Raw genomic sequence first — 13,676 nt, forward strand, 5'->3', positions numbered from 1 at the left:
CCCTCAGGACTGCACATGAATGCCAGCCTCTTCTGCCTCCTAATCAGGTAACCCAAGTGGTGTCTAAATGCTGTGTACAGCTTTCCAATACTGATTATATTACTACGTCAATTACTACTTTCATGGTTTGAAACGTGATTTATTGAGTCTAATGCTGATACCACCTCTTTTCAACTCCTCTCCTCTCTTCCTCATGCCGCCTCCTCACCGTCTTTCTGTTTTCCCTCTGCTATCTTCCTTCCTTTCTCTCCTTTCTTTTTTGTTTCCTCCTCTCTCTCTCTCCCCCTCCCTCTCTCCCTGTGTTCAGAGAGGGTCAGGGGCCAGGGTTGGTGTTGGTGCCGGCCGTGCGGGGGCGCCGGGTGGGGGCGTGGAGCGCGTTGCGGAGGATGGCCCAGTTGGCCGCCCTGCGGTACGAGGAGGAGAGGCAGAAGTTCGCGATCAGTGCAGCGGGACACCGTCATGACCTACGTCAAGGTTCCTCCGACTACTATTCCATTTTTATTCTGTTGATTTATGTCTTGCTCTAGTATCACTGTGTGCGGTGAGTTAGTGGGGAGTTGATAATAGAAAGTGCTGATACAATGCTGTGTATGTATCTATAGTAATCTTCATGTTTTAAAATGTTTAAAAAGTAAAAGATAATATGAACGACCTTCAATTGAAAGTGACATTCTCTATAGCGCTTCATTATCTGATCTCAAATCCAAGTAGCTTCGAGTAGTGAGCTTAAAAAAAACATTTAGACTTTTGGAGAGTTCGGTGTCATTGAGACTCTTCTCGGTTTTCTACGCCACAAAGCATCTCAAAGCCCGTACAAAGCTGAGTCCCACAGAGAACGAGGTGAGTCCACACACTGTTTCCTTCTCTCCCCTCCCCTCTTTCCTCTTCGGCTTTGTTTCTTTGTCTGAAGGTTTTCGCCACGGTGAGTTCATGTGTGTTGGCATGAAAGGCTCAAGGTATTAGGATTGAATACAGTTTTACAGGGGTTCTCCGTAAACCATGACCACGCATAGTCTTCAGCAGTCATGTCTGGTGTCCATTCCGCCCTGTGTCCATTTCCTCCCATGCATTCTATCTCGTCCCTTTTCAATTGTCCTCCATTAACCCTCCACCTCACCCCACACACACGCTCATCCTCTCTTTGCTCCTATTGTGGTCACTCCCTTCCTTCAACCCTCCCCCCTCTCCAGTTAATACCATCACTGATTCCTTGAAGGGTGAAGGAAAGCTATCCGACCCCAGCCAATGTGTTGTCTTCTTGTCCCTCTCTAAACATCTTGTGCTAAATGCTGGGCTTCACGACTGCCCCTATTTAGTCACATTTTGCCACCCTTTAAACTTCGCTGTGCCCAGTTACATTTCTTTTTTGGTCGCACTGGTTCGAGCTGCACTATTCTCGCTGGTCACCTCAATCAAAACGTGCCGATTTTTTGGGGTGGAGATAAAATTCCATGAATTTGTTTACATAGCAAAGTGCATTAATCCTCATGAATTCATATAACAATGTCTCCCTGCTGCTGTGGCCTGCGGTTTCATTTTGGCCCGGTTGCTTTAATGCAGGAGGCTTCACCACTCGCTCCTACCCCGTTGTGTGGTGCGCCTTGTGATTGTAATAATTTCAAAGTGCAATTGCGTGGGGAAACTACTTTGGAAAACCATGCTACGTTTGGCCATATTAATGAGAGGCAGGGTCTCAGCTTCTGTAGGTGTTATTTTTATTATTGAGCTCAAAGCAACACTGTTTATAACAATCCTGATATCTTGATATTGGCTTTGAAATACAGGCACATGAATGCACATCGGCCTCACAAGTGCACATACTCCTCATTGAGGTTTATGGGGGACATTTAACTGTTATACACTGCTCAAAAAATAAAGGAACACTTAAACCAACACCAATGTCAACTACCAAGTCGATCTAACCTTCTGTGAAATAACTGTCCACTTAGGAAAGCAAACACTGATTGGACCAAAAATTTCACTGCTGTTTGCAAATGGAATAGAACAAAAGGTGGAAATTATAGGCAATTAGCAAGAACACCCCCAGATAAATGAGTGGTTCTGCAGGTGGTGACACAGACCACTTTCTCAGTTCTAGCTTCCTGCTGGTCACATTTTGAATGCTTGGTGCTTATCACTCTAGTGGTAAAGCATATGACGGAGTCACAAACCCGCACAAGTGGCTCAGGTAGTGCAGCTCATCCAGGAATGGCACATCCCATAGCGAGCTGTGGCAAGAAGGTTTTTCTGTGTCTGTCAGCGTAAGTGTCCGAGCAATGGAGGGCCTGAACTTAGGAGACAGGCCAGTACATCAGGAGACGTGGAGAGGGCGAGGAGGGCAACAACCCAGCAGCAGGACGCTACTCCCCTTTGTGCAGAGGAGGAGCACTGCCAGAGCCCTGCAGAAATGACCTCAGCAGCCACAAAATGTGCAATTGAACAGAGGGTGTCAATGCATACTGAGTCTGTGCATAAGGTCAGGCTGGTAACATGTAGCTAGCTTACATTGCTTAGCAATGGTAAGAGCAATTGGTTTCGTAGGCATTAATGTGAATTGTCTTTCTGCTTCAGACCAATGCCTACTTCTCACTTAAACACATTATTTCCCATGGTTGTTGCAACATTCTCACTACACAACAAACACATACAATACAAGTAAAAAATACACAATGACAATGACAGAAGTAATGTACTTATTAAGAATTTTATTTAATATTTAACAGCTGATTACAGACGAAGTGAAAAACCAGAAAACGTAATCTAAGCCAAAATTTAACAAGAAAGTCAACATGTAGCCTACCCATTAACTTAACTGACTGTTATTGTCCCCGGTGGGGAAATTGTTTCAGTGTCAATGTACACGTTTAAAGTGCCATTTAAATACAAAACAAATTGACAATACAACGTTCATAATAGTTACTTATTTATTCATTTAACCTTTATTACCTAGGCAAGTTCCATTAAGAACAAATTCTTATTTTCCAATGACGGCCGACAGTGAGTTAATTGCCTTGTTCAGGGGCAAACGACAGATTTTAACTTGTCAGCTCAAGGGATTCGATTCTAGCAACCTTTGGTTACTGGCGCTCAACGCTCTAACCACTAGGCTACCTGCGCCAACTGGTTTGATTACTATAGCGCAATAAAAGAGACCAGCCTGCTGGCCCTTACTGTGGTGGATAGGAACATCAGCCCCTTGCTATTTTTTTTTTACTGAAATTTTTATTTGATGTGAACAAAAATGATTACCTACCTGTGTTGACCGGCTTCTTCAGCTTTGCGACAATAAGCAAATTAACTACATTTGCCTGCTCTCTATTTCACCAAACTGACAACTTTTGAACTGCTATAAATGTGTACATTCTTGTCAGTTAGAAGTTGATTTACAGCGAGTTTTTTTTTTTTTTGTCTGGCAACAAATGATTTCTAGTTGTTGTTTTTCCCTGCTGAGGGGTGCCCTATACCTGCGCCGCAGGGGGGAGTAGTTCAAAGTCGCAGGTACAGGGGCGTGGCTTTTGGTCTAAAATGATGTGAGCCTGCGGAGGGCCTGACCCTTCTTAAAGATCTCCATCCAGGCCCTGTCTTTGACTCCAATACCTTGCTTGTGTGTGATAATCCTTCTCAGAGCATATTTCTCTGGCTGACAGTTGGCATTGCAAACCAACAAACATACAAAAAGTTAAAATACTCTCAATGAAAGATTTTGTAAACAGAGTTAATATAGTACAAGTCTACATAAAAGATCCCAGCTTTTGAGAAAGTACAGTCTCTGCTCTTTTTGAGATCAGGTTGTACATTTAACTCAACTGAAGCTTATTTCCAAGAGGACACCCAGATATTGGGTATTCTTACAATCTCTATATTCCGGGGTGACCTCTGATAGATGTTGCAGAGGTAGGCTGTTGTACATTCCTGAAGTCTATGCACATCCTTTTGTCTTATTGGTATTGAGACCAAGTGTGATTCGTCACACCGCTCTACGACAGTACTTTAGGACCCTCCTGTGTTTCCTCGTCATCATGCAACAGGCTGATCAAGGCAGTGTCATCAGCGACACTTAACGAGGTGTGTCAGGATGGCCAACTAGTACAATCTCATTAGTGTACAAGATGTACAGGAGTGGGGAAAAAACACACTCCCGAGAGAGCCAGTGTTGGTGTTGCCGTATGTCTGACACTTGGGGAACTATTTTGCACCTGCTTGACCGTGTGGCTCAGGAAGTCCAACCAGCCACAAAACCGCCCTCCATCTGAGAAGTCCGATAGTCTCTGTGCCAGATGTAAGGCTGGATTGTGTTGAGGCCATGAAGAAAAGTGCACAAACAGAAACCGTGACCATGGGAATTTGGCACCCTCTAGAATGTCGTGTAGACCATGTGATGAGAGTAAGAATGGCATCATCACTCTGCTGGCTGAGGAAGGAGCTTCTGGGTATGCTGAGAATGACAATTTAACTAATTTCATTACTAAGGTTGACAAGGCGGTCAGTCATTCAGCACAGAGGGATTAAGAAGCTTAGGATTGGTATAATGAGTTTTTCACAAATACTGGCACGTGTTGCTGGTCGAGTGAGGATGGAAATTGTCTGGTAAAAACACCAGCAAATTTTCAGCACAGTTGCTTTAAACACCATGTCCACTTATTTGTCTGGGCCTTGGCTTTTGTGTGCGTTACAATCCCCTGACCAACTTCAAAAACATCAGCTGTTTAACAAACAAACGCCTTAAAAATTGTAATGGATGCTTCCATTTGTTTTACCTCTCGACAAAGTTGTCTGATTCAAATCTGAGAGAAAGAACATTTCAGTTGATTGTTAGCCATGTCTGGTCTCCCCAAGGTCAGCATGGTTTTTCCCGCCTGCCCTATGTGGGGCACTAGCCCAGGGATTTAATCCCTTGCCAGGCACCCTTGCGTTTCCTGAGGCAGAGCGCTCCTCCCCCTTTGCTTGTATGCCTCCTTGTCCACCAGTATCTGTCTTTTATCTCAACATTGTACATCTCTTAAAGCCTGTCTCACCCTCGAGCCATGAACTGCCTTTCTTCCTATTAAGTTGTGATTTTAGATTTTTTCGATACCCAGGCTATGTTAGGGAAGATTTTACAGGTTTTAGTAGGCACAGCTGACTCAACCCAGTATTTCATATCTTAAACACATCTGTGAGTTCATCAAGATCAGAGCTGCTGTCCTCAAATACCTCCCACACATAAGTAACAGTCAAAAAACCCCTGGAGACCAAATACTCCTACACAGTACATCAAAAACACCCTGGAACCAAATACCTCCCACGGCAGTACATTCAAAACATCCCTGGAAGACCAAAATCTCCCACTCAGTACAGTCAAAACACCCCTGGAAGACCAAATACTCCCACGCAGTACACAGTCCAAAACACCCCTGGAGACCAAATCCTCCATTCGCAGTACAGTCAAGAACACCCCCTGGAGGACCAAATACCTCCACACAGTACAGTCAAACAACCCCTGGAGACCAAATACCTCCCACAGCAGTAACAGTCAAACACCCCTGAGACAAATACCTCCCACGCAGTACCATCAAAACACGCCTGGAGACACGTGTACTGTGTCCTTCCAGATCTGGACAGTCTTAACTGTGGGCTTTGCTCCGCTCTCCAGAGGCCGACAGTAGTTGGGCCTGAGTAGATCAACATTGTGGTCTGATGTCCCCAGGGAGGTCCTGGTGGTGGCAGAAGATGCATTTGGTATTGTCCATAGCACATCAAGTCGAGTCTTATTTTTCCTAGTGTACATTTCACCACTGGTGGTATGTGCGCAGGAACTTTGTTGCAAAGTACAGTTGTTACAGTCCCTAAAATAAATTTTGGTTGCGTCGGGAGAGATGGAGTCCAGTTTCTGTACAGATTTATAAATAGTCTCTGATGCTTTGTTATATTAGCTTTAGGTTGAATGTACACAACGGTAACAAACATTGGGGGAATCACGTGATCAGATAGTAGGTGTCGCATGCCACAGAAAAGCAGTTCCATGTCGGGGGTTACATACGAGTGGGGAGAAGAAGTATTTGATACACTGCCGATTTTGCAGGTTTTCCTACTTACAAAGCAATCGTAGAGTCTGTAATTTTTATCATAGGTACACTTCCCAACTGTGAAGAGACGGAATCTAAAACAAAATCCAGAAACTTCACATTGTTGATTTTTAAATAATTAATTTGCATTTTTATTGCATGACATAAGTATTGATCATCCTACCAAACCAGTAAGAATTCCGGCTCTCACAGACCTGTTAGTTTTTCTTTAAAGAAGCACTCCCTGTTTCATCCACTCATTACCTGTATTAACTGCCTGTTTGAACTCGTTACCTGTATAAAAGACACCTGTCACACACTCAATTCAAAAACAGATTCCAACCTCTCCCAATGGCCAAGACCAGAGGCTGTGTAAGGACATCAGGGATAAAATTGTAGCCCTGCACAAGCCTGGTGATGGGCAACAAGGACCATAGGCAAGCAAGCTAGGTGAGAAGGAACAACTGTTGGCCAATTAATTAGAAAATGGAAGAAGTTCAAGATGCACGGCATTCACGCCTCGGTCTGGGGCTCCACATGCAAGATTTCACCTCGTGGGGCATCAATGATCCATGAGGAAAGTGAGGGATCAGCCAGAACACACGTGCGACTGGTCCAGGGGGGTGGGTGGGAGACAGATGGGGGAAGGGGGGGGGGTTAGATGTGTGATCTAACTCAACACAGATTATATATACCTTTATTTAGACTGGTGATCTTATGGTCTGTTGGGCACAGTAATTTCTTGAGTCAAAAACATTTGTGAAAAACTGAACAGAGACACGACAACACAGACTGAAAATCTGCCAAAGAGCTGGACTCGTGTTTGTGTGAGTGAGTTATACGTCATATACAGCACTATTATAGGCAATATTCCTTCAAAACATTTTCGGCACTGACTGAGCAAATTTCAGGTCTGCTGAGTGCAAACTTGAACTTGTGAAAATTCTGTGCAACTTCCAGTGCACATTTACTGTGAACACTGAAGCTGAACCCACTTTAAGTTACAGTTTTAACATTGGCCATGTACAGCACCTTGCAAAAGTATTCACCCCCTTGTCATTTTTCCTATTTTGTAGCATTACAACCTGGAATTTAAATTGAATTTGATTTGGATTTCATGTAAATGGACATACACAAAATAGTCCAAATTGGTGAAGTGAAAAAAAAAAAGAAAGAAAAAAAAAAATATATATATATAAATATATAAAAAACGGAAAAGTGGTGTGTGCATATGTATTCACCCCCTTTGCTATGAAGCCTCTAAATAAGATCTGGTGCAACCAATTACCTTCAGAAGTCAAATAACTAGTTAAATAACGTCCACCTGTGAGCAATCTAAGTATCACGTGATCTGTCACATGATCTCAGTATACACCTGTTCTGAAAGGCCCCAGAGTCTGCAACACCAATAAGCAAGGAGCACCACCAAACAAGCAGCACCATGAAGACCAAGGAGCTCTCCAAACATGTCAGGGACAAAGTTGTAGAGAAGTACAGATCAGGGTTGGGTTGTAAAAAAACAGAGCACCATTAAATACATTATTAAAAAATAGAAAGAATATGGCACCACAACAAAGCTGCCAAGAGGGCCGCCCACCAAAACTCAGAACAGGCAAGGAGGGCATTAATCAGAGGCAAACAAACAACAAATAATCTTCCGATGGCATTGAGAAGTGCACCACATCAGTCACTGGCTTCATCAATAAGTGCATTAATGACGTCGTCCCCACAGTGACTGTACGTACATACCCCAACCAGAAGCCATAGATTACAGGCAGCATCCGCACTGAGCTAAAGGGTAGAGTTGCTGCTTTCAAGGAGTGGGACTCTAACCAAGTGGCTTATAAGAAATCCCGCTATGCCCTCCGACAAACCATCAAACAGGCAAAGCATCAATACAGGACTAAGATCAAATCGTACTACACCAGCTCCGACGCTCGTCGGATGTGGCAGGGCTTGCAAACTATTACAGACTACAAAGTCTGAGCTGCTCAGTGACACAAGACTACCAGACGAGCTAAATTACTTCTACAGAGGTTCCTCCTTTAAAAGTCACACTGCAGCACACCTTGCGGGCTGCTGCAGCATTCTGTGGCACGTTATTCAATTGTCAGAAATATTTTCTGTTAGTGCTGGTTTGACCACCAGAGGGCATCTTTGAAAAGCATTTGAAATTCTACCATGTTGGCATTACCAGAGAATTTAAAACCTTTTTCATAATAACATAGTATATGGGATTGATTTTAAGAAATTTGGCGTAATTAATTATAATTATGGTGTTTCTATTCCCGAGAAAAACGAAAAATGAAACCCTCAGGGTTTCCTTTAGGATGGAATGGGGGAAATATGGCGCTGTACAACGTGACGGTCGGGAGTGGGCTCCAGCATAAGAGGATTGGAGGATTCTAAATTGTTTGCCTTCATTAGACAACTTTGCTCCAATATTTCTGTAAATCAGTTATATTTATTCCCACAGTAATTCCTTATGCATCCATAACTAAATCAACATCTGCATTTGAAAGAGTATTTTTATCATTATTTTATTAACGAAAGCATAAAGATGCTGATGAAGAAATACAGTACTGTACAGTATATGCTTTTACATTTGGATAATAAAGCATTTAGAAGATATAAGCCACCTGCATTTGTTTATTAGGCTACTGTGCAGTCTGACAAGTAAACATAGCCTACAGTACATACTGTAGTAAACATGGGAAAGTGCCTAATTCCTTACATAAGGGAGATCAGGCCATGTTCAGTCTTTCTCGGTGACCTCAAGTACTCATTAACTCTGTCTTCAATGCTTTTTGTGGTTGCATCAGTCATGGACAGACACTTCTGAGACACAGTATTAATGATGAACACCCGGAGGTTCACTGGTAAGCCACATTTGCCTCGGGATCCATCCCAATTGGTATTCTGTGCCCACTTGTGGTACCGTCAATGCAGCTAACAATGTGCAATTCGAGGTACCAGCTCTTCATCACATTGGAATACTCTGTGAACACAGATCAACACCGCGATTCTAGACAAACACATTAAGCTACTGAGCTAAAGGGATATAACATGACATCTAGAGCGAAAGATGCCTCTATCAGCAACTCTATCCAACCAAACTCTATATCACACTCCCTCACTCTAAGCTACACACCCACTATGACCAGTTAATACCTAGAAAGTCTAACGCCCACACTAAATATGCAACTAGCAATACAAACAACGTAAGAACAGTGACATCGCTCTCAGTACTGGCCAGCGCGACAAGCACTATATATGCACCCCTCAACAGTACGAAGACGATCATGCGGATCACTCTGCTAATGCTATCCATATACACGAGCGACTATTCTGCTCTCGTGTCGCTCACATCTGACCGACCGGAAGATGCACGGCCCAACTGGCCAGTCCTGCTCGACACGACGCCTAACCAGACGCTGCACCCAATGCTTACTTACAAGCCCTAACCAACAATGCACATTTTAAGAAAAATAGTTTATGTAATAAATAGATAAAGTAAAAAAGAAAAATAACATAATGAAAGAGCAGCAGTAAAATAACAGTACGAGGTTATACACAGGTACCGTAAGAGTCAATGTGCGTGCCACGGTAGTTGAGTAATACAGTGGCTGAGAACAGTATTATGAACACTGCGATTTTCAGTTTTCCTACTTACCGCAAAGCATGTAGAGGTCTGTTAATTTTTATCAGTAGGTAACACTTCAAACTGTGGAGAACGGTCTAAAACAAAAATCCAGAAAACTCACCATTGTTATGGGAAAACCCTTTCGCCCCGCACGGAACCAGGCACCAAACGAACCAAATCCTAGACCCTGATCCTCTTGTGCACTGATACATATCATGCGAGTAACATAAGTGAGAAGGTCGGTGTGATAGACAATGCGAAGAAGAAAGCAGGAAAAGCATGGGAAGGAATTACTATAGAACAAAAGCGCTACAAATGTGAGCAATGTAGACAGAAGTGCAATAACGTTTACAGGTCTAAGCTATGATGCGTGGAGCCAAGCATTTGGAGCACACACGTACGCGAAGGAATTTTGCCCACTTCCGTCCAGTCATAGACGGATGACCATGTCTACGCAGCAAGTACGCGATGTGCGATGATCAGACGAGTGTTCGTGGTATCAGGCGACTTAGACTCATCAATAACTCGACGATCTTTCCAGCATACACCCTCACAGAAGAGAGATTATTGTACTCAGTTTGGAGTAATCAATCGATCATGAGAACGCTGTGTAGCTACAGCACTCACTTCAGACGACTTGAGCGCTGCGTCTTACGGTAAGCCACACTTCATTGAGAGTTCGAGGCACCTGCGTCGTAGTGTCATGTGTGTCACGCGTGGTAGTCGGATGTGGTGCAGTGTACTGGGGTAAGAGGGCCACAGCACGAACGTAGGCCCAGTGCAATCAATGGGCTCTGTGACTGAGGAGGAGTAAGGAATGTGTGGATCTAGACCTCAACAATCTACGCATCGATTATCAGTATGCACCCCATTATCAAATTTCCTCGCACCTTCAGTAATTACGGTGCAGATCGGTCCCTTCCCTTTGCAGAAAATGTCTATCCCGCGATACATAGAGATGAGCTTTCCACCTCCATGCTTCACGTTGTCGGATGGTGTACTTGGCGTGTAACTCATCCTTCTTCTTCTCTTCCAAACACGGCGAGGGATGTTTAGACCTTATTAAACACAGACGTAACCTATTTTAGTTCATAAGAGTACCATCTATCTGAAAAAACCCTGAACAAACAGGAGACACCTCTGCACCACTTAACCACACCGCTAGGCTATGCAATCACAAAATCGGAGGCGCACAATATTGAGCCATGAGACATCTTCGAGATGAGCTGTGGCTGTGTGCAGTTGGAGCGAAGTTTTACGTCCGACTTGCATTACTGAAGCCACTGGATGCTGATAGGCACCTATATGTCTGCGCTTCAAGCAACATCGACCTAGGATTTTCGGCCTACTGGACTCAGGACGTTATGTTTCATTATCTCTTAGCTGAAGTGCATATAACCTTTTAGACTATGCGTTGTAAGCATCAATCTCCAGTGCTCTCATATCTCTTCACGCATGTGCCACATTACATGTGGACACAAGGTCCTCATAGCTCGACCGACCTCGACTTAGTTTACCGTTGTTTAACATGTGGCCATGTACAGCACTCTGTTGCACACAAAGTCCATCTTCTCACCCTTGCATCTATCTACTCTGCATATTGCCCTCGCTAAGCGACCTTACGAATCCGTGAGAAGTTAAATTGAATTTTGCATTGTGGATTTGCATCGCTAAAATGGAGACCATGACACACAACAACTCAGCTACGCGAAATTGCCGAAGTGGAATAAAAAAAAAAAAAGAAAAATTGAGAAACACAGTCATATCTTAGAAATACTTATAACTATATTTAAACACAATCGTGCGAAATTATTGTCGTGCATATCCGAGATATATCAGAGCTCCGCTCGTCTTGCCTTATGCAAGCTCTCTACTTACCAAAAGTACAATGGACTCTTGGCGTGCTAAACTATGTCCTATGTACCGTCCCAGTCAAATAACTTACCCGAGCCTTAGTGACAGTGATCACGATCCAATCACCTCCGTTGAGTAGTCATTAACACACACATTCTGGTCCTGTCCATAGTGCGTATGCAACGTGTATGGACTTCTTCAGTCTATGAGGATTGATTCGTTACTATGGACAGGGATTAGCACTCTCTGTTTCTAACATGGGAACAAGCTCCGCACCACACGAAGGGTCTGTCGGCAGTCCAACCAAATGCAAGGCAGGTAGACACTCGAGCGCAAATATGCAGAGCCAGCACCATGAAGACTTCTCAAAGAGAGCATCTCACAAACCATTAACTGCAGCGGTTACCGAGAAGAGGATGCGTCGAGAAATATACGTTAACAGTAAGTCCGAGGGGTTGGATGAGTACAAAAAAAACTAACTATCTACCATGTAACATTAGCAAGTATATAATAATGAGCCAAAATTAAAATTAAACTTAAAATATGGCAACCAACAAAAAAAGCTGCCAAGACGAGGACACCTACCAAAAGCGTCAGAACAGTGTGTCATAGCTAGGGCATTTAATTTGAGATGGCAATTACAATACAAGCAAATTACTCCTGTCCCTCTGATGCGGATCCGATTGTGAAGAAAGTCGGCACCGAACAACCATTTCAATCTGGCGTACATCAAAATAAGTGATTTAATGACAGATTCACAGTGACCCCACAGTGCGCTTCTACCATTAGACATATCCTCCAACAGTAGGTAAAGGCTAAAGTGAAATTCATTACAGGCGCACTCGATCACGCACATGAGCTCGAGAACGGAGTTAGTAGCAAGTAATGCTGCTACTTTCGTAATGCATGTCCGCGGCACTTCGTACATGATGTAGCTTAATAAGATAAATGCTACCGCTATGCCTCTCGTATCAAACAAATCGTGAGAACTAATCGAGGCAAAGCCACTTCAAATAGTACTAGAAACTTAAGATCAAATCGAATACAAGCACACAGAATTCTCGCGACTCGTCAGGACGTATGGTGTCCAGGAGCTTAGAGCGAGAAGCAGTAAACAATAGCAGACACAAAAGTATCATATGTGTACGTGCTGCTCAGTGACACAAGACTACCAACGAGCTAATTACTTCTACAGAGGTTCCTCCTTTAGAATAAGTTCTACACATCATTTACCAGCACACCTTGCTCGTCGCATTGGCGCTGCATGCGCTATTGGTCGTGTGGGGGTAGCAACGCTGTATTAATAAAAGTCCTCAGTATAGAGTATTCCTCTGAGGTATACTGTTCTCGTGCGTTCGACCCCAGGAGCGCATCTTTGCAAGGAACCACTTTCGTGGAAGATTCTACCTAATGTTGCGCCAATATACCAGAGAGAATATTCTAAAAGTCTCTTTTATCGATACATTATAGAGCATAGTACTGGATGGAGTGTCATTAAACACATTTCGTGTTAGGGAATCCTTATACCTTTCTGATAACTACCACCTTGATAGTAGGAGTTCCTCTGATTCGCACTGAGTCTGAAAGAAAGCGCATAAATGACACAACACCCTCAGGGTTTCCTTTAGGATGGAATGGGGAAATATGGCGCTGTACAACGTGACGGTCGGGAGTGGCTCCAGCATAAGAATTGGAGGATTCTAAATTGTTTGCCTTCATTAGACAACTTTGCTCCAATATTTCTGTAAATCAGTTATATTTATTCCCACAGTAATTCCTTATGCATCCATAACTAAATCAACATCTGCATTTGAAAGAGTATTTTTATTCATATTTATTAACGAAAGCATAAAGATGCTGATGAAGAAATACAGTACTGTACAGTATATGCTTTTACATTTGGATAATAAAGCATTTAGAAGATATAGCCACCTGCATTTGTTTATTAGGCTACTGTGCAGTCTGAAAGTAAACATAGCCTACAGTACAACGGTAAAACATGGGAAAGTGCCTAATTCCTTACATAAGGGAGATCAGGCCATGTTCAGTCTTTCTCGGTGACCTCAAGTACTCATTAACTCTGTCTTCAATGCTTTTTGTGGTTGCATCAGTCATGGACAGACACTTCTGCAGAC

General features: G+C 43.3%; 1 protein-coding gene across 1 annotated transcript in view; it reads right to left on the minus strand.

Annotated features, from left to right (window-relative positions):
- Nucleotides 1–13,676, minus strand: part of LOC112068229 (DISP complex protein LRCH3-like) — a 90,259-nt gene that overhangs the window by 25,548 nt on the left and 51,035 nt on the right. The window contains exon 11 of the mRNA XM_070438074.1: nt 344–404. Within this exon, the coding sequence (XP_070294175.1) occupies nt 344–404 (61 nt within the window). The remainder of the gene's footprint in view (nt 1–343; nt 405–13,676) is intronic.

The sequence above is a fragment of the Salvelinus sp. IW2-2015 genome, unplaced genomic scaffold, assembly GCF_002910315.2.
Source record: "Salvelinus sp. IW2-2015 unplaced genomic scaffold, ASM291031v2 Un_scaffold285, whole genome shotgun sequence".
In the NCBI taxonomy this organism is placed as follows: Eukaryota; Metazoa; Chordata; class Actinopteri; order Salmoniformes; family Salmonidae; genus Salvelinus; species Salvelinus sp. IW2-2015.